Source organism: Oncorhynchus mykiss, chromosome 17 (assembly GCF_013265735.2).
Source record: "Oncorhynchus mykiss isolate Arlee chromosome 17, USDA_OmykA_1.1, whole genome shotgun sequence".
Taxonomy (NCBI): Eukaryota; Metazoa; Chordata; class Actinopteri; order Salmoniformes; family Salmonidae; genus Oncorhynchus; species Oncorhynchus mykiss.
In genome coordinates, this window is record NC_048581.1 from 5394658 (window position 1) to 5414310 (window position 19653).

At 41.8% G+C, this 19653-nt stretch overlaps 2 protein-coding genes across 3 annotated transcripts in view; one reads left to right on the forward strand and one right to left on the reverse strand.

The window, feature by feature from the left end:
• The window catches only part of LOC110494908 (zinc finger protein 721), a 317665-nt gene that overhangs the window by 114580 nt on the left and 183432 nt on the right, over window positions 1–19653 (forward strand). The window lies entirely within an intron of this gene.
• LOC110495090 (zinc finger protein 239-like) lies at window positions 1385–11856 on the reverse strand. Of its 2 annotated transcripts, XM_036947957.1 has the most exons (3): window positions 11273–11856; window positions 5684–5725; window positions 5029–5423 (listed from the first exon to the last, which is right to left on the reverse strand). In XM_036947957.1, the coding sequence occupies exons 1-3, from the start codon at window positions 11607–11609 to the stop codon at window positions 5302–5304; spliced, it is 501 nt and encodes a 166-aa protein (XP_036803852.1). In that variant the 5' UTR covers window positions 11610–11856; the 3' UTR covers window positions 5029–5301. The 2 variants fall into 2 exon arrangements, with proteins under 2 accessions (XP_036803851.1, XP_036803852.1); XM_036947956.1 differs by lacking the exons at window positions 5029–5423; window positions 5684–5725 and adding an exon at window positions 1385–3088.

Here is a 19653-nt window from a genome sequence, read left to right on the forward strand (position 1 = left end):
AGCACAACCCACAACATAGCACAACCCACAACATAACACAGCCCACAACATAACACAACCCACAACATAACACAGCCCACAACATAACACAGCTCACAACATAACACAACCCACAACATAACACAACCCACAACATAACACAGCTCACAACATAACACAGCACACAACATAACACAACATAACACAGCCCACAACATAACACAACATAACACAGCCCACAACATAACACAGCTCACAACATAACACAGCACACAACATAACACAGCCCACAACATAACACAACCCACAACATAACACAGCTCACAACATAACACAACCCACAACATAACACAGCCCACAACATAACACAACATAACACAGCCCACAACATAACACAACCCACAACATAACACAGCTCACAACATAACACAACCCACAACATAACACAGCCCACAACACAACACAACATAACACAGCCCACAACACAACACAGCCAACAACATAACACAGCCCACAACATAACACAGCCCACAACATAACACAACATAACACAGCCCACATAACACAACCCACAACATAGCACAACCCACAACATAACACAGCCCACAACATAACACAACATAACACAGCCCACAACATAACACAGCCCACAACATAACACAGCCCACAACATAACACAGCCCACAACATAACACAGCCCACAACATAACACAACCCACAACATAACACAACCCACAACACAACACAGCCCACAACACAACCCACAACACAGCCCACAACATAACACAACCCACAACATAACACAACCCACAACATAACACAGCCCACAACATAACACAACCCACAACATAACACAGCCCACAACATAACACAACATAACACAGCCCACAACATAACACAGCCCACAACATAACACAGCCCACAACATAACACAACCCACAACATAACACAGCCCACAACATAACACAGCCCACAACATAACACAACTCGACCAGCTTCATGAGGTAGTCACCTGGAATGCATTTCAATTAACAGGTGTGCCTTGTTAAAAGTTAATTTGTGAAATTTATTAATGCGTTTTGAGCCAATCAGTTGTGTTGTGACAAGGTAGGGGAAGACAGCCCTATTTGGTAAAAGACCAAGTCCATATTATGGCAAGAACATCTCAAATAAGCAAAGAGAAGCAACAGTCCATCATTACTTTAAGACATGAAGGTCAGTCCATCATTACTTTAAGACATGAAGGTCAGTCCATCATTACTTTAAGACATGAAGGTCAGTCCATCATTACTTTAAGACATGAAGGTCAGTCCATCATTACTTTAAGACATGAAGGTCAGTCCATCATTACTTTAAGACATGAAGGTCAGTCCATCATTACTTTAAGACATGAAGGTCAGTCCATCATTACTTTAAGACATGAAGGTCAGTCCATCATTACTTTAAGACATGAAGGTCAGTCCATCATTACTTTAAGACATGAAGGTCAGTGAACCGGGAACATTTCAACCATTAAAGGAAAAGAGAAAAACAAGAAATATTCTCAGTCAAAAACAACAGTCAAAGCCTCTATATTCTCTCATGAAAAACTCCCTAGAAAGGCCAAAACATAGGAAGAAACCTAGAGAGGAACCAGGCTATGTGGGGTGGCCAGTCCTCTTCTGTCTGTGCCGGGTGGAGATTATAACAAAGCCTCTATATTCTCTCATGTGATTTCAGGTCCTCTAACACACATCAATAAAAGCTTGATGATGAGTTGGTTATTTGAATCAGCTGTGCTAGGGCACAAACCAAAACCTGCCCCCCAGAAAACACATCCACAAACACAATACTTTATAATACATGCAGGAGGGGAAACACTGGAAAGTCAATACACAAGACACAATCAGAGTCTCTGGGGACTACTGTCCCACCATGTACCGGGACTTCATCTGTCCTCTGTTCCACTGTTCAGCCTACATCTGTCCTATGACCCACTGTTCAGCCTTCATCTGTCCTATGTCCTACTGTTCAGCCTACATCTGTCCCACTGTTCAGTCTACATCTGTCCTATGACCCACTGTTCAGCCTACATCTGTCCTATGTCCCACTGTTCAGTCTACATCTGTCCTATGTCCCACTGTTCAGCCTACATCTGTCCTATGACCCACTGTTCAGCCTACATCTGTCCTATGACCCACTGTTCAGCATACATCAATCCTATGACCTACTGTTCAGCCTACATCTGTCCTATGTCCCACTGTTCAGTCTACATCTGTCCTATGTCCCACTGTTCAGCCTACATCTGTCCTATGACCCACTGTTCAGCCTACATCTGTCCTATGACCCACTGTTCAGCAGCCTTTATCTGTCCCATGTCCCACTGTTCAGCAGCCTACATCCTTATCTCCTGTGTGTATTCTCTCATGTCTTCTCATGTGTCCTAACCAGGCAAAACTCTTTTTACATTGGGAGCAGTGGTAGGGCTTGTCTCCTGTGTGTATTCTCTCATGCTCTTTCAGGTGTTCGTTCCGGTTAAAACTCTTTCCACACTGGGAGCAGTGATGAGGTTTTCCCCCTGTGTGTGTTCTCTCATGTCTTTTCAGGCACCCTGATGCGGAAAAACTCTTTCCACACTGGAAGCATTGGAAAGATTTATCGCCTGTGTGTATTCTCTCATGCATTTTCAGGTCCCCTAACTGGTTAAAACCCTTTACACAGTGGGAGCAGTGGTACGGCTTCTCTTGCTTCTGCACTGTGTGTATTCTTTCATGCTCTTTCAGGGATTCTTTCCGGTTAAAACTCTTTCCACATTGGGAGCAGTGGTAGGGCTTCTCCCCTGTGTGTATCCTCTCGTGCACTTTCAGGTGTCCTAACTGGGTAAAACTCTTTCCACACTGGGAGCAGTGATGAGGCTTCTCTCCTGTGTGTGTCCTCTCATGTCGTTTCAGGCTCGCTAACAAGGAAAAACTTTTTCCACACTGGGAGCATTGGAAAGGCTTCTCCCCTGTGTGTATTCTCTCATGTCGTTTCAGGTCCCTTACATGGTTAAAACCCTTTCCACAGTGGGAACAGTTGTGTTGTTTTGCCGGTTTGGACGTCTCTGGTTCCTCTGAGTCTGGTCTTTCTCCTGCCAAAGACAGAGTGTTTATTTAAATAGAGAACTGAATGAAACCTCCACAACTCTCTTGCTAGGAGGTTAAATCTAAATCAGATCCCTCAATAATTTAAAATAAAAGATGTAGAGTTCCAACTAGAATCTTGCTCTCATGGAATGTTGTGTTTTTAGGCTGAGCAGAGCTCTATAATAATAGATAATGTCATGTCTACAGGCTGAGCATAGCTCTATAATTATAGATAATGTCATGTTTATAGGCTGAGCAGAGCTCTATAATAATAGATAATGTCGTGTCGTTAGGCTGAGCAGAGCTCTATAATAATATACAGTGCCTTGCGAAAGTATTCGGCCCCCTTGAACTTTGCGACCTTTTGCCACATTTCAGGCTTCAAACATAAAGATATAAAACTGTATTTTTTTGTGAAGAATCAACAACAAGTGGGACACAATCATGAAGTGGAACGACATTTATTGGATATTTGAAACTTTTTTAACAAATCAAAAACTGAAAAATTGGGCGTGCAAAATTATTCAGCCCCTTTACTTTCAGTGCAGCAAACTCTCTCCAGAAGTTCAGTGAGGATCTCTGAATGATCCAATGTTGACCTAAATGACTAATGATGATAAATACAATCCACCTGTGTGTAATCAAGTCTCCGTATAAATGCACCTGCACTGTGATAGTCTCAGAGGTCCGTCAAAAGCGCAGAGAGCATCATGAAGAACAAGGAACACACCAGGCAGGTCCGAGATACTGTTGTGAAGAAGTTTAAAGCCGGATTTGGATACAAAAAGATTTCCCAAGCTTTAAACATCCCAAGGAGCACTGTGCAAGCGATAATATTGAAATGGAAGGAGTATCAGACCACTACAAATCTACCAAGACCTGGCCGTCCCTCTAAACTTTCAGCTCATACAAGGAGAAGACTGATCAGAGATGCAGCCAAGAGGCCCATGATCACTCTGGATGAACTGCAGAGATCTACAGCTGAGGTGGGAGACTCTGTCCATAGGACAACAATCAGTCGTATATTGCACAAATTTGGCCTTTATGGAAGAGTGGCAAGAAGAAAGCCATTTCTTAAAGATATCCATAAAAAGTGTTGTTTAAAGTTTGCCACAAGCCACCTGGGAGACACACCAAACATGTGGAAGAAGGTGCTCTGGTCAGATGAAACCAAAATTGAACTTTTTGGCAACAATGCAAAACGTTATGTTTGGCGTAAAAGCAACACAGCTCATCACCCTGAACACACCATACCCACTGTCAAACATGGTGGTGGTAGCATCATGGTTCTGGCCTGCTTTTCTTCAGCTGGGACAGGGAAGATGGTTAAAATTGATGGGAAGATGGATGGAGCCAAATACAGGACCATTCTGGAAGAAAACCTGATGGAGTCTGCAAAAGACCTGAGACTGGGACGGAGATTTGTCTTCCAACAAGACAATGATCCAAAACATAAAGCAAAATCTACAATGGAATGGTTCAAAAATAAACATATCCAGGTGTTAGAATGGCCAAGTCAAAGTCCAGACCTGAATCCAATCGAGAATCTGTGGAAAGAACTGAAAACTGCTGTTCACAAATGCTCTCCATCCAACCTCACTGAGCTCGAGCTGTTTTGCAAGGAGGAATGGGAAAAAATGTCAGTCTCTCGATGTGCAAAACTGATAGAGACATACCCCAAGCGACTTACAGCTGTAATCGCAGCAAAAGGTGGCGCTACAAAGTATTAACTTAAGGGGGCTGAATAATTTTGCACGCCCAATTTTTCAGTTTTTGATTTGTTAAAAAAGTTTGAAATATCCAATAAATGTCGTTCCACTTCATGATTGTGTCCCACTTGTTGTTGATTCTTCACAAAAAAAATACAGTTTTATATCTTTATGTTTGAAGCCTGAAATGTGGCAAAAGATCGCAAAGTTCAAGGGGGCCGAATACTTTCGCAAGGCACTGTATATTGTAGACTACAGTATTTCAATCAATGTCATAGGCTGCATTTGATCCATTGTTATTAATGTTTTGTTGGTGGCCCACTCTTTGATGGTAAACACATCTTACAGACTGTGACATTCTAGTGTTAGCACGAGTTTAATCGGACTCCGTACGCCAGAATCACACAGTATCCCTTTAACAATTCCTATATTTAAAAACAACATATTCAATGTAAAACTTGAGCAGAACGTGTGGGGGGATTGGGGGATTGGGGGATTTTAACCAAATGTCATCCATAGAAGAAGTGTCCTTTGAGGGGAAGGATTGTTGCCATGTATTCAGGTCCAAAATGATCCATGGGGCCTCCCGAGTGGCACAGCGGTCTAAGGCACTGCAGTGCTTGAGGCATCACTACAGAGCCAGGTTCGATCCCGGGCAGAGTCCGGGGAGAAAAAGGAGGTAAAAAAAATGATCCATTGGTAAGGAAATTAATAATAATGGCTACAGGTAACTGCCCAAGTAAAGGAATCCCCAACATAAAGAGTCATAACTACCAAAATAAAGGAATCCCCAACATAAAGAGTCATAACTACCAAAATAAAGGAATCCCCAACATAACGAGTCATAATTACCAAAATAAAGGAATCCCCAACATAAAGAGTCATAATTACCAAAATAGTAGGAAATGTAACCAATCACAGCCCTTCTTTGACCTGCAGAGGGCAAGATTTTTTAATACATTTTTTACATTCATTATGTTGGTACGGCTTACCAAATGGATCATATCTCTAAAAGTAGCAGAGATTCAACTCTGAATCTTTGACATGTCCATAGAGTATATTATGCTCAACAATAGATTGAAAAATTAGGTCCCAAAAAATTGTATTATTTCAATATTAATGATTATATGTTTCAATATGAATAAATACATGTAAGAAATGTAAAGCAGGTGTCTAATGACACCAATTCTCATCTTTGGATTTTTGCTTTGCAGCATCTACAGCTTAAACATGATGGAGTCTTAAAGGAGGACTGTAGCATCTAATGATGAAACATTATGGAGTCTTAAAGGAGGACTGTAGCATCTAATGATGAAACATTATGGAGTCTTAAAGGAGGACTGTAGCATCTAATGATGAACCATTATGGAGTCTTAAAGGAGGACTGTAGCATCTAATGATGAAACATTATGGAGTCTGAAAGGAGGACTGTAGCATCTAATGATGAAAAATTATGGAGTCTGAAAGGAGGACTGTAACATCTAATGATGAAACATTATGGAGTCTTAAAGGAGGACTGTAGCATCTAATGATGAAACATTATGGAGTCTTAAAGGAGGACTGTAACATCTAATGATGAAACATTATGGAGTCTTAAAGGAGGACTGTAGCATCTAATGATGAAACATTATGGAGTCTTAAAGGAGGACTGTAGCATCTAATGAAGAAACATTATGGAGTCTTAAAGGAGGACTGTAGCATCTAATGATGAAACATTATGGAGTCTTAAAGGAGGACTGTAGCATCTAATGATGAAACATTATGGAGTCTTAAAGGAGGACTGTAACATCTAATGATGAAACATTATGGAGTCTTAAAGGAGGACTGTAGCACCTAATGATGAAACATTATGGGGTCTTAAAGGAGGACTGTAGCATCTAATGATGAAACCTTATGGAGTCTTAAAGGAGGACTGTAGCACCTAATGATGAAACATTATGGAGTCTTAAAGGAGGACTGTAGCATCTAATGATGAAACATTATGGAGTCTTAGAGGAGGACTGTAGCATCTAATGATGAACCATTATGGAGTCTGAAAGGAGGACTGTAGCATCTAATGATGAAACATTATGGAGTCTTAAAGGAGGACTGTAGCACCTAATGATGAAACATTATGGGGTCTTAAAGGAGGACTGTAGCATCTAATGATGAAACATTATGGAGTCTTAAAGGAGGACTGTAGCACCTAATGATGAAACATTATGGAGTCTTAAAGGAGGACTGTAGCATCTAATGATGAAACATTATGGAGTCTTAAAGGAGGACTGTAGCATCTAATGATGAAACATTATGGAGTAGGCAAAGAGTGTCTTTTAAAAAAATATTAGTTTCTGTGCACCGGGACACCGGGTTACCTGAACGAGCACCGGGACCCCGGGTTACCAGAACGAGCACCGGGACCCCGGGTTACCTGAATGAGCACCGGGACCCCGGGTTACCAGAACGAGCACCGGGACCCCGGGTTACCAGAACGACCACCGGGACCCCGGGTTACCTGAATGAGCACCGGGACCCCGGGTTACCAGAACGAGCACCGGGACCCCGGGTTACCAGAACGACCACCGGGACCCCGGGTTACCTGAACGAGCACCGGGACCCCGGGTTACCAGAACGACCACCGGGACCCCGGGTTATCAGAACGAGCACCGGGGCCCCGGGTTACCAGAACGAGCACTGGGACCCCGGGTTACCAGAACGACCACCGGGACCCCGGGTTACCTGAACGAGCACCGGGGCCCCGGGTTACCAGAATGACCACCGGGACCCCGGGTTACCAGAACGAGCACCGGGACCCCGGGTTACCAGAACGAGCACCGGGACCCCGGGTTACCAGAACGACCACCGGGACCCCGGGTTACCTGAACGAGCACCGGGACTCCGGGTTACCAGAACGACCACCGGGACCCCGGGTTATCAGAACGAGCACCGGGGCCCAGGGTTACCAGAACGAGCACCGGGACCCCGGGTTACCAGAACGACCACCGGGACCCCGGGTTACCTGAACGAGCACCGGGGCCCCGGGTTACCAGAATGACCACCGGGACCCCGGGTTACCAGAACGAGCACCGGGACCCCGGGTTACCAGAACGACCACCGGGACCCCGGGTTACCAGAACGACCACCGGGACCCCGGGTTACCAGAACGAGCGCCGGGACCCCGGGTTACCAGAACGAGCACCGGGACCCCGGGTTACCTGAACGAGAGCATCAGAAAGGTCCTTGAGTATTGTTTCCTGTCCAGCCCCGTTAACGTGATGCTGTGCTTCATAGAACCGTAAGCAGCAGTCATCGTTAGAAGTGGATTGGCAGTACAGGGTGATTCCACACCATCATGGTTCGAATAATGTGTGTGGTATCTCTGCCAAATTCTCACATAGAAACTTAAAACGGGGCGGAAATATGTTTTACACTTGTATCACAAACCCTTTTCTGACAACATCAGGATGAAAGTGGGTCATTTTAGGCCAAAACATGCCCCCCCCCCCGTAAGACCCTGTGATCCACGAACGACACAGACAACATCTCGTCATTATGATCCTTATAATGTGCTCTAACACGTCCAGTGTGTCTAAATTCTGAAATGCACATTTTCACATAAATGTATTCAATCTTAAACTTTAATATTAATTAGGGAAGCACGATATATCGTTAAGCATAGGTAGATGACCTATATACCTATATAACATAGGTAGATGACCTACATACCTATATAACGTAGGTAGATGACCTACATACCTATATAACGTAGGTAGATGACCTACATACCTGTATAACGTAGGTAGATGACCTACATAACGTTGGTAGATGACCTACATACCTATATAACGTAGGTAGATGACCTACATACCTATATAACATAGGTAGATGACCTACATACCTATATAATGTAGGTAGATGACCTACATACCTATATAACGTAGGTAGATGACCTACATACCTGTATAACGTAGGTAGATGACCTACATACCTGTATAACGTAGGTAGATGACCTACATACCTATATAACGTAGGTAGATGACCTACATACCTATATAACGTAGGTAGATGACCTACATAACGTAGGTAGATGACCTACATACCTATATAACGTAGGTAGATGACCTACATACCTATATAACGTAGGTAGATGACCTATATAACGTAGGTAGATGACCTACATACCTGTATAACGTAGGTAGATGACCTACATACCTATATAACGTAGGTAGATAACCTATATAACGTAGGTAGATGACCTACATACCTGTATAACGTAGGTAGATGACCTACATACCTATATAACGTAGGTAGATGACCTACATACCTATATAACGTAGGTAGATGACCTACATAACGTAGGTAGATGACCTACATACCTATATAACGTAGGTAGATGACCTACATACCTATATAACGTAGGTAGATGACCTATATAACGTAGGTAGATGACCTACATACCTATATAACGTAGGTAGATGACCTACATACCTATATAACGTAGGGAGATGACCTACATACCTATATAACGTAGGTAGATGACCTACACACCTCTATAACGTAGGTAGATGACCTACATACCTATATAACGTAGGTAGATGACCTATATAACGTAGGTAGATGACCTACATACCTATATAACGTAGGTAGATGACCTACATACCTATATAACGTAGGTAGATGACCTACATACCTATATAACATAGGTAGATAGCCCACCCATTTTTACCTACCTCATCCCCATAATGTTTTTATTTATTTACTTTTCTGCTCTTTTGTACACCAATATCTCTACCTGTACATGACCATCTGATCATTTATCACTCCAGTGTTATTAATCTGCAAAATTGTAATTATTCGCCTACCTCCTCATGCCTTTTGCACACAATTTATATAGACTCCCCCTTTTTTTTCTACTGTGTTATTGACTTGTTAATTGTTTACTCCATGTGTAACTCTGTGTTGTCTGTTCACACTGCTATGTTTTATCTTGGCCAGGTCGCAGTTGCAAATGAGAACTTGTTCTCAACTAGCCTACCTGGTTAAATAAAATAAATAAAAGATGACCTACATACCTATATAACGTAGGTAGATGACCTATATACCTATATAACGTAGGGAGATGACCTACATACCTACATAACGTAGGTAGATGACCTACATACCTATATAACGTAGGGAGATGACCTACATACCTATATAACGTAGGTAGATGACCTACATACCTATATAACGTAGGTAGATGACCTACATACATATATAACGTAGGTAGATGACCTACATTCCTGTATAACGTAGGTAGATGACGTACCATACCTGTATAACGTAGGTAGATGACCTACATACCTATATAACGTAGGTAGATGACCTACATACCTGTATAACGTAGGTAGATGACGTGCCATACCTGTATAACGTAGGTAGATGACGTGCCATACCTATATAGCGTAGGTAGATGACGTAATCACGCCACGAAAAATACAGCGCTACACAGAACAAAAGCAGAAGAATACTAAGCGCACACTTCATCTACCTACGTCACTTCCAACAACTGAACAAGTTCATGTCCAGTAGTCATTTGAAAGTGAAAGAACATTTTCAGCGAGACAACTCAAGGAAGAGAGGCCACGGACCGACTGATGCTGAAACTTCCCTGCTTCTATGATGTATGATGAAATCTTGGCTGAGAATGAAACGACTGAACAAACGAACAACAAAACAGCACAGCACAGTTAAGTGAAAGAAATAGGTTTTAATTATGTTTTTTTTTACTGGTAATGGGGACATACGTAAATGCCAACAAAATAACCTTTCGGTCAGTGTGTTTGTTTAAACTATTGAACTGTATTAGAAGGCTTAAAAGGCCGCTAAAATGTTTAGTATCGGTAATAGGTAAAGGTTTTTTTGGGCAAAGAAAATAACGGATATCGGGACAAAAATGTAATATCGGTGCATAATATTAATATCGCAAAAGTAGCCTTTTGATTTCACTTATTTGTACACATATGGGCTGGAACAAGACTTGACAAATGTCCAGGGTCCCTGGTACTTTAAAAGGGTATCACCCATTTTATAAATATACTTAAAACAAATATAAACCATGTAAAGTGTTGGGTCCCACCTTTCACGAGCTGAAATAAAAAGATCCCTGAAAAACTTTTATTGCAGATGATGCTGATCGAGATGTTTAAAGAGCATCCGACTCGGTCTCCCCATCAGAAAACACGCGGTACCATAAAGCGTCGTGTATTCACATTGGAAAATTAATGTCGTTTTGGTGTCCCCAAAATGCAATAACAACTTTCGGAATGATCTCGGTGTAAGAAAATGCAGGCGGAAACAGAAGAGTGGGTGGCTTGACAGCGTTTTTGCGAATGTCGGCAGACTTTAACACGACACATTAGTAACACAGTTCAACAACTACACAGTCAGAAAAACTCTGATAGAAACACTCTGGACATAAACAGTCTGATAGAAACACAGTGTTTTTAAAATAGTACTTACTCGTGTTAATCAGATCTCCAGTCTTCCCTTCCTCCTCCAACGTGACAGTTATCTCCCCCTCCTCCTCCTCCATTCCAAAAACTGCATCCTCCTCTTTCACTCTTAAAGATTCTTCCTCTTCTTTCACTGTAACTTCTTCCTCTTTCACGTCTTTCTCCTCTTCTTTCACTGTAACAGCCTCGCCCTCTACTTCTTGTTTAACTGTAACAGCCTCATCCTCTACTTCTTGTTTAACTGTGACATCCTCCTCTTCCTTCTCCTCTTTCACGGGAGCGTCTTTCTCCGTCCAGCAGTCCCCCTCTTCTTTAGCAGGGAGGGAGTAGCTTAGTGAGCTCATGGTCGAGGATGTTAGCTAGTAAGCTAGTTAGCATTAGCCGAGTGTTACTTAGCCAGATAGCTAATAACGTAAATGTTAAATTAAAATGCCTATTTACTAGTTAACGTTACTCTGACAGTGTGTTTAAAACACTGAGGTTAATATACTTTGCCTAAAGAGCTTCAATGTTGTGGTTTTATGTTGGCTATAGCACGCTACCGAGGTGGATGAATTGTTGTTGTTGAAAAAACATCCCGTCCCGTACATTATACGTCACGCAAGTAGCATCACCTGAAAGTCTCATATCGCCGCCTGCTGACTGGAGTGGGTAACACAGTTGAACAAAAACATTCTGGAAAACAATGTGAACAAATAATTGTTAAATAACCAGTTCTCTTACTTCTTACAGATAATAATTTCCTTTACGCAGATATAGAAGCTGAATAGAGATTTGTACATTATGATAATCCCTGTTATAATAAACCCTGTCATTAATAAACCCTGTCATGATCAACCCTGTCATTAATAAACCCTGTCATTAATAAACCCTGTCATTAATAAACCCTGTCATTAATAAACCCTGTCATGATCAACCCTGTCATTAATAAACCCTGTCATTAATCAACCCTGTCATTAATAAACCCTGTCATGATCAACCCTGTCATTAATAAACCCTGTCATGATCAACCCTGTCATTAATAAACCCTGTCATTAATAAACCCTGTCATTAATCAACCCTGTCATTAATAAACCCTGTCATTAATAAACCCTGTCATGATCAACCCTGTCATTAATAAACCCTGTCATGATCAACCCTGTCATTAATAAACCCTGTCATTAATAAACCCTGTCATTAATAAACCCTGTCATGATCAACCCTGTCATTAATAAACCCTGTCATTAATCAACCCTGTCATTAATAAACCCTGTCATTAATAAACCCTGTCATTAATAAACCCTGTCATGATCAACCCTGTCATTAATAAACCCTGTCATTAATCAACCCTGTCATTAATAAACCCTGTCATAATCAACCCTGTCATTAATAAATCCTGTCATTAATAAACCCTGTCATTAATAAACCCTGTCATAATCAACCCTGTCATTAATAAACCCTGTCATTAATAAACCCTGTCATGTTCAACCCTGTCATGATCAACCCTGTCATTAATAAACCCTGTCATGATCAACCCTGTCATTAATAAACCCTGTCATGTTCAACCCTGTCATTAATAAACCCTGTCATTAATAAACCCTGTCATGATCAACCCTGTCATGATCAACCCTGTCATTAATAAACCCTGTCATGATCAACCCTGTCATGATCAACCCTGTCATTAATAAACCCTGTCATGATCAACCCTGTCATTAATAAATCCTGTCATTAATAAACCCTGTCATTAATCAACCCTGTCATTAATAAACCCTGTCATAATCAACCCTGTCATTAATAAACCCTGTCATTAATAAACCCTGTCATGTTCAACCCTGTCATGATCAACCCTGTCATTAATAAACCCTGTCATGATCAACCCTGTCATGATCAACCCTGTCATTAATAAACCCTGTCATAATCAACCCTGTCATTAATAAATCCTGTCATTAATAAACCCTGTCATTAATAAACCCTGTCATAATCAACCCTGTCATTAATAAACCCTGTCATTAATAAACCCTGTCATGTTCAACCCTGTCATAATCAACCCTGTCATTAATAAACCCTGTCATTAATAAACCCTGTCATGTTCAACCCTGTCATAATCAACCCTGTCATTAATAAATCCTGTCATTAATAAACCCTGTCATTAATAAACCCTGTCATAATCAACCCTGTCATTAATAAACCCTGTCATTAATAAACCCTGTCATGTTCAACCCTGTCATAATCAACCCTGTCATTAATAAACCCTGTCATTAATAAAACCTGTCATGTTCAACCCTGTCATAATCAACCCTGTCATTAATAAACCCTGTCATTAATAAACCCTGTCATGTTCAACCCTGTCATTAATAAACCCTGTCATAATCAACCCTGTCATTAATAAACCCTGTCATTAATAAACCCTGTCATGATCAACCCTGTCATTAATAAACCCTGTCATGTTCAACCCTGTCATTAATAAACCCTGTCATTAATAAACCCTGTCATGATCAACCCTGTCATGATCAACCCTGTCATTAATAAACCCTGTCATGATCAACCCTGTCATGATCAACCCTGTCATTAATAAACCCTGTCATGATCAACCCTGTCATTAATAAATCCTGTCATTAATAAACCCTGTCATTAATCAACCCTGTCATTAATAAACCCTGTCATAATCAACCCTGTCATTAATAAACCCTGTCATTAATAAACCCTGTCATGTTCAACCCTGTCATGATCAACCCTGTCATTAATAAACCCTGTCATGATCAACCCTGTCATTAATAAACCCTGTCATTAATAAACCCTGTCATGATCAACCCTGTCATTAATCAACCCTGTCATTAATAAACCCTGTCATTAATAAACCCTGTCATGATCAACCCTGTCATTAATAAACCCTGTCATGATCAACCCTGTCATGATCAACCCTGTCATGATCAACCCTGTCATTAATAAATCCTGTCATGATCAACCCTGTCATGATCAACCCTGTCATTAATAAACCCTGTCATGATCAACCCTGTCATTAATCAACCCTGTCATGATCAACCCTGTCATGATCAACCCTGTCATTAATAAACCATGTCATGATCAACCCTGTCATTAATAAACCCTGTCATGAATAAACCCTGTCATGAATAAACCCTGTCATGATCAACCCTGTCATGATCAACCCTGTCATTAATAAACCCTGTCATTAATAAACCCTGTTATTAATAAACCCTGTCATAATAAACCCTGTCATTAATAAACCCTGTCATAATCAACCCTGTCATTAATAAACCCTGTCATTAATAAACCCTGTCATTAATAAACCCTGTCATGATCAACCCTGTCATTAATAAACCCTGTCATTAATAAACCCTGTCATTAATAAACCCTGTCATAATCAACCCTGTCATTAGTAAACCCTGTCATTAATAAACCCTGTCATAATCAACCCTGTCATTAATAAACCCTGTCATTAATAAACCCTGTCATTAATAAACCCTGTCATAATCAACCCTGTCATTAATAAACCCTGTCATGATCAACCCTGTCATTAATAAACCCTGTCATAATCAACCCTGTCATTAATAAACCCTGTCATTAATAAACCCTGTCATGATCAACCCTGTCATTAATAAACCCTGTCATGTTCAACCCTGTCATTAATAAACCCTGTCATTAATAAACCCTGTCATAATCAACCCTGTCATTAATAAACCCTGTCATTAATAAACCCTGTCATAAATAAACCCTGTCATTAATAAACCCTGTCATTAATAAACCCTGTCATAATCAACCCTGTCATTAATAAACCCTGTCATTAATAAACCCTGTCATTAATAAACCCTGTCATAATCAACCCTGTCATTAATAAACCCTGTCATGATCAACCCTGTCATTAATAAACCCTGTTATTAATAAACCCTGTCATTAATAAACCCTGTCATAATCAACCCTGTCATTAATAAACCCTGTCATAATCAACCCTGTCATTAATAAACCCTGTCATGATCAACCCTGTCATTAATAAACCCTGTCATGTTCAACCCTGTCATTAATAAACCCTGTCATGGTCAACTGTCATAATAAACCCTATCATGATCGACCCTGATATAATCAACCCTGAGATGATAACAGGGTTGATCATAACTGGGTTTATTATGACGGTTGATCATGACATGAAATTATAGCCATTTGATTACCTGTTCAGGAGTCTTATGGTTTGGGGGTAAAAGCTGTTGAGATGCCTTTTGGTCCTAGACTTGGCACTCCGGTACCGCTTGCCATGCGGTAGTAGAGAGAACAGTCTATGACTGGGGTGTCTGGGGTATTTGACAATTTTTTTGGCCTTCCTCTGACACCGCCTGGTGTAGAAGTCCTGGATGGCAGGCAGCTTTGCCCCAGTGATTTACTGGGCCGTTCGCACTACCCTCTGTAGCGCCTTGAAGTCGGAGGCCGAGCAGTTGCCGTACCAGGCAGTGATGCAGCCACACTCTCGATGTTGCAGCTGTAGAACCTTTTGAGGATCTGAGGACCCATGCCAAATCTTTTTAGTCCCCTGAGGGGGAATAGGTTTTGTTGTACAGCCCTGTCGATGAGAATGGGGGCCTGCTCGGTCCTCTTTTTCCTGTAGTCCACAATCATCTCCTTAGTCTTGGTTACGCTGAGGGATCGGTTGTTATTCTGGCACCACCCAGCCAGGTGGCCTATAGGGAGGAGGTCTCTGACCTCCTCCCTATAGGCTGTCTCGTCGTTGTCGGTGATCAGGCTTACCACTGTTTTGTTGTCTGCAAACGTAATGATGGTTTTGGAGTCATGCCTGGCCACACAGTCATGGGTGAACAGGGAGTAAAGGAGGGAACTGAGAAAGCACCCTTGAGGGGCTCCAGTGTTGAGGATCAGCGTGGCAGATGTGTTGTTACTTACTCTTACCACCTGGGGGTGGCCAGTCAGGAAGTCCAGGATCCAGTTCCAGAGGGAGGTGTTTAGTCCTAGGATCCTTAGCTTAGTGATGAGCTTTGAGGGAACTATGGTGTTGAACGCTGAGCAGTTGTCAATGAATAGCATTCTCACGTAGGTGTTCCTTTTGTCCAGGTGGGAAAGGGCAGTGTGGAGTGCAATAGAGATAGCATCATCTGTGGATCTGTTTGGGCGGTGTGCAAATTTGAGTGGTTCTAGGGTTTCTTGGATAATGGTGATGATATGAGCCATTACCAGCCTTTCAAAGCACTTCACGGCTACATACGTGAGTGCTACGGGTCTGTAGTCATTTAAGCGGGTTGCCTTAGTGTTCTTGGGCACAAAGACTATGGTGGTCTGCTTGAAACATGTTGGTATTACAGACTCAATCAGGGACATGTTGAAAATGTCAGTGAAGACACCTGCCAGTTGGTCAGCGCATGCCTGGAGTACACGTCCCGGTAGTCCGTCTGGCCCCGCGGCCTTGTGAATGTTGACCTGTTTAAGGTATTACTCACGTCGGCTACGGAGAGCGTGATCACACAGTTGCCTGAAACAGCTGATGCTCTCATGCATGCCTCAGTGTTGCTTGCCTCGAAGCGAGCATAGCAGTGATTTAGCTCGTCTGGTAGGCTAGTGTCTCTGGGCAGCTCGCGGCTGTGCTTCCCTTTGTCGTCTGTAATAGTATGCAAGCCCTGCCACATAAGTCCAGCGTCGGAGCTGGTGTAGTACAATTTAATTTTAGCCCTGTATTGGCAACTCCAACCCAGGAGGAGCCAATGCCCAAGTCTCATCACCCATTGGCCCATTCTTTAAAACCACAGTATTTAAGACACAGGCAGGAAGTAGAAAGGGAAATATGCTAACCTAAATATGCTACAGGCGTCGCCGCTGAGAGTGGGTGTAATACTGAGGAACTGATCACCTCTTTCCACCAGGGTCTATCTAACTCCATGAAGGATGAACTGGCCTCGAGTCCCTGATAACGATGGAAATCTGGATTGACAACCGCCTTCGGTCGGTCTTTTTTGTTGTTGTTTTAAAAAAAAATGTGCCCCCTTTTTCTCCCCAATTTCGTGGTATCCAATTGTTAGTAGCTACTATCTTGTCTCATTGCAACAACTCCCGTACGGGCTCGGGAGAGACGAAGGTTGAAAGTCATGCGTCCTCCGATACACAACCCAACCAAGCTGCACTGCTTCTTAACACAGCGCGCACCCAACCCGGAAGCCAGCCGCACCAATGTGTTGGAGGAAACACTGTGCACCTGGCAACCTTGGTTAGCCCGGCCCACCACAGGAGTCGCTGGTGCGCGATGAGATTTGTCGTGATGAACGTGGTACCTTAGGGCGTTTGTAAATTGCTCCTAAGGACGAACTAGACTTGTGGTCTACCATTTTTTTTCTGAGGTCTTGGCTGCTTTTTTTTTATTTTCCCATTATGTTAAGCAAAGAGACACTGAGTTCGAAGGTCGGCCTTGAAATACATCCACAGGTACACCTCCAATTGACTCAAATTATGTCAATTAGCCTATCAGAAGCTTCTAAAGATATTATGAATCATAAGTTAAATAATCTGTCTGTTTTTTAACAAATCAAAAACTGAAAAATTGGGCGTGCAAAATTATTCAGCCCCTTTCCTTTCTGTGCAGCAAACTCTCTCCAGAAGTTCAGTGAGGATCTCTGAATGATCCAATGTTGACCTAAATGACTAATGATGATAAATACAATCCACCTGTGTGTAATCAAGTCTCCGTATAAATGCACCTGCACTGTGATAGTCTCAGAGGTCCGTTAAAAGCGCAGAGAGCATCATGAAGAACAAGGAACCCACCAGGCAGGTCCGAGATACTGTTGTGAAGAAGTTTAAAGCCGGATTTGGATACAAAAAGATTTCCCAAGCTTTAAATATCCCAAGGAGCACTGTGCAAGCGATAATATTGAAGTGGAAGGAGTATCAGACCACTGCAAATCTACCAAGACCTGGCCGTCCCTCTAAACTTTCAGCTCATACAAGGAGAAGACTGATCAGAGATGCAGCCAAGAGGCCCATGATCACTCTGGATGAACTGCAGAGATCTACAGCTGAGGTGGGAGACTCTGTCCATAGGACAACAATCAGTCGTATATTGCACAAATTTGGCCTTTATGGAAGAGTGGCAAGAAGAAAGCAATTTCTTAAAGATATCCATAAAAAGTGTTGTTTAAAGTTTGCCACAAGCCACCTGGGAGACACACCAAACATGTGGAAGAAGGTGCTCTGGTCAGATGAAACCAAAATTGAACTTTTTGGCAACAATGCAAAACGTTATGTTTGGCGTAAAAGCAACACAGCTCATCACCCTGAACACACCATCCTCACTGTCAAACATGGTGGTGGCAGCATCATGGTTTGGGCCTGCTTTTCTTCAGCAGGGACAGGGAAGATGGTTAAAATTGATGGGAAGATGGATGGAGCCAAATACAGGACCATTCTGGAAGAAAACCTGATGGAGTCTGCAAAAGACCTGAGACTGGGACGGAGATTTGTCTTGCAACAAGACAATGATCCAAAACATAAAGCAAAATCTACAATGGAATGGTTAAAAAATAAACATATCCAGGTGTTAGAATGGCCAAGTCAAAGTCCAGACCTGAATCCAATCGAGAATCTGTGGAAAGAACTGAAAACTGCTGTTCACAAATGCTCTCCATCCAACCTTACTGAGCTCGAGCTGTTTTGCAAGGAGGAATGGGAAAAAAATTCAGTCTCTCGATGTGCAAAACTGATAGGGACATACCCCAAGCGACTTACAGCTGTAATCACAGCAAAAGGTGGCGCTAAAAAGTATTAACTTAAGGGGGCTGAATAATTTTGCACGCCCAATTTTTCAGTTTTTGATTTGTTAAAAAAGTTTGAAATATCCAATAAATGTCATTCCACTTCATGATTGTGTCCCACTTGTTGTTGATTCTTCACAAAAAAATACAGTTTTATATCTTTATGTTTGAAGCCTGAAATGTGGCAAAAGGTCGCAAAGTTCAAGGGGGCAGAATACTTTCGCAAGGCACTGTATATACCAGTCAAAGTTTGGACACACCTACTCATTCAAGGGTTTTTATTTATTTTTAGTACTTTATACATTGTAGAATAATAGTGAAGACATCAAAACTATGAAATAACACATATGGAATCATTTCGTAGCCAAAAAAGTGTTAAACAAATCTAAATATATTTGAGATTCTTCAAAGTAGCCACCCTTTGTCTTGATGACAGCGTCGCACACTCTTGGCATTCTCTCAACCAGCTTCATGAGGATGTCACCCGGAATGTATTTCAATTAACAGGTGTGCCTTGTTAAAAGTTAATTTGTGCAATTTCTTTCCTTTTTAATGTGTTTGAGCCAATCAGTTGTGTTGTGACAAGGTAGGGGTGGTATACTGAAGATAGCTAAACGATAGTCCATCATTACTTTAAGATGTGAAGGTC

Bases quoted from the DNA above. Each gene is read 5' to 3' on its own strand.
- LOC110495090 (XM_036947956.1), bottom strand. From the start codon at position 11,609: ATGAGCTCACTAAGCTACTCCCTCCCTGCTAAAGAAGAGGGGGACTGC. The intron at 3,089-11,272 runs GTAAGTACTATT...TGTCTTTGGCAG, and splicing joins TGGAGATCTGATTAACACGA to GAGAAAGACCAGACTCAGAG.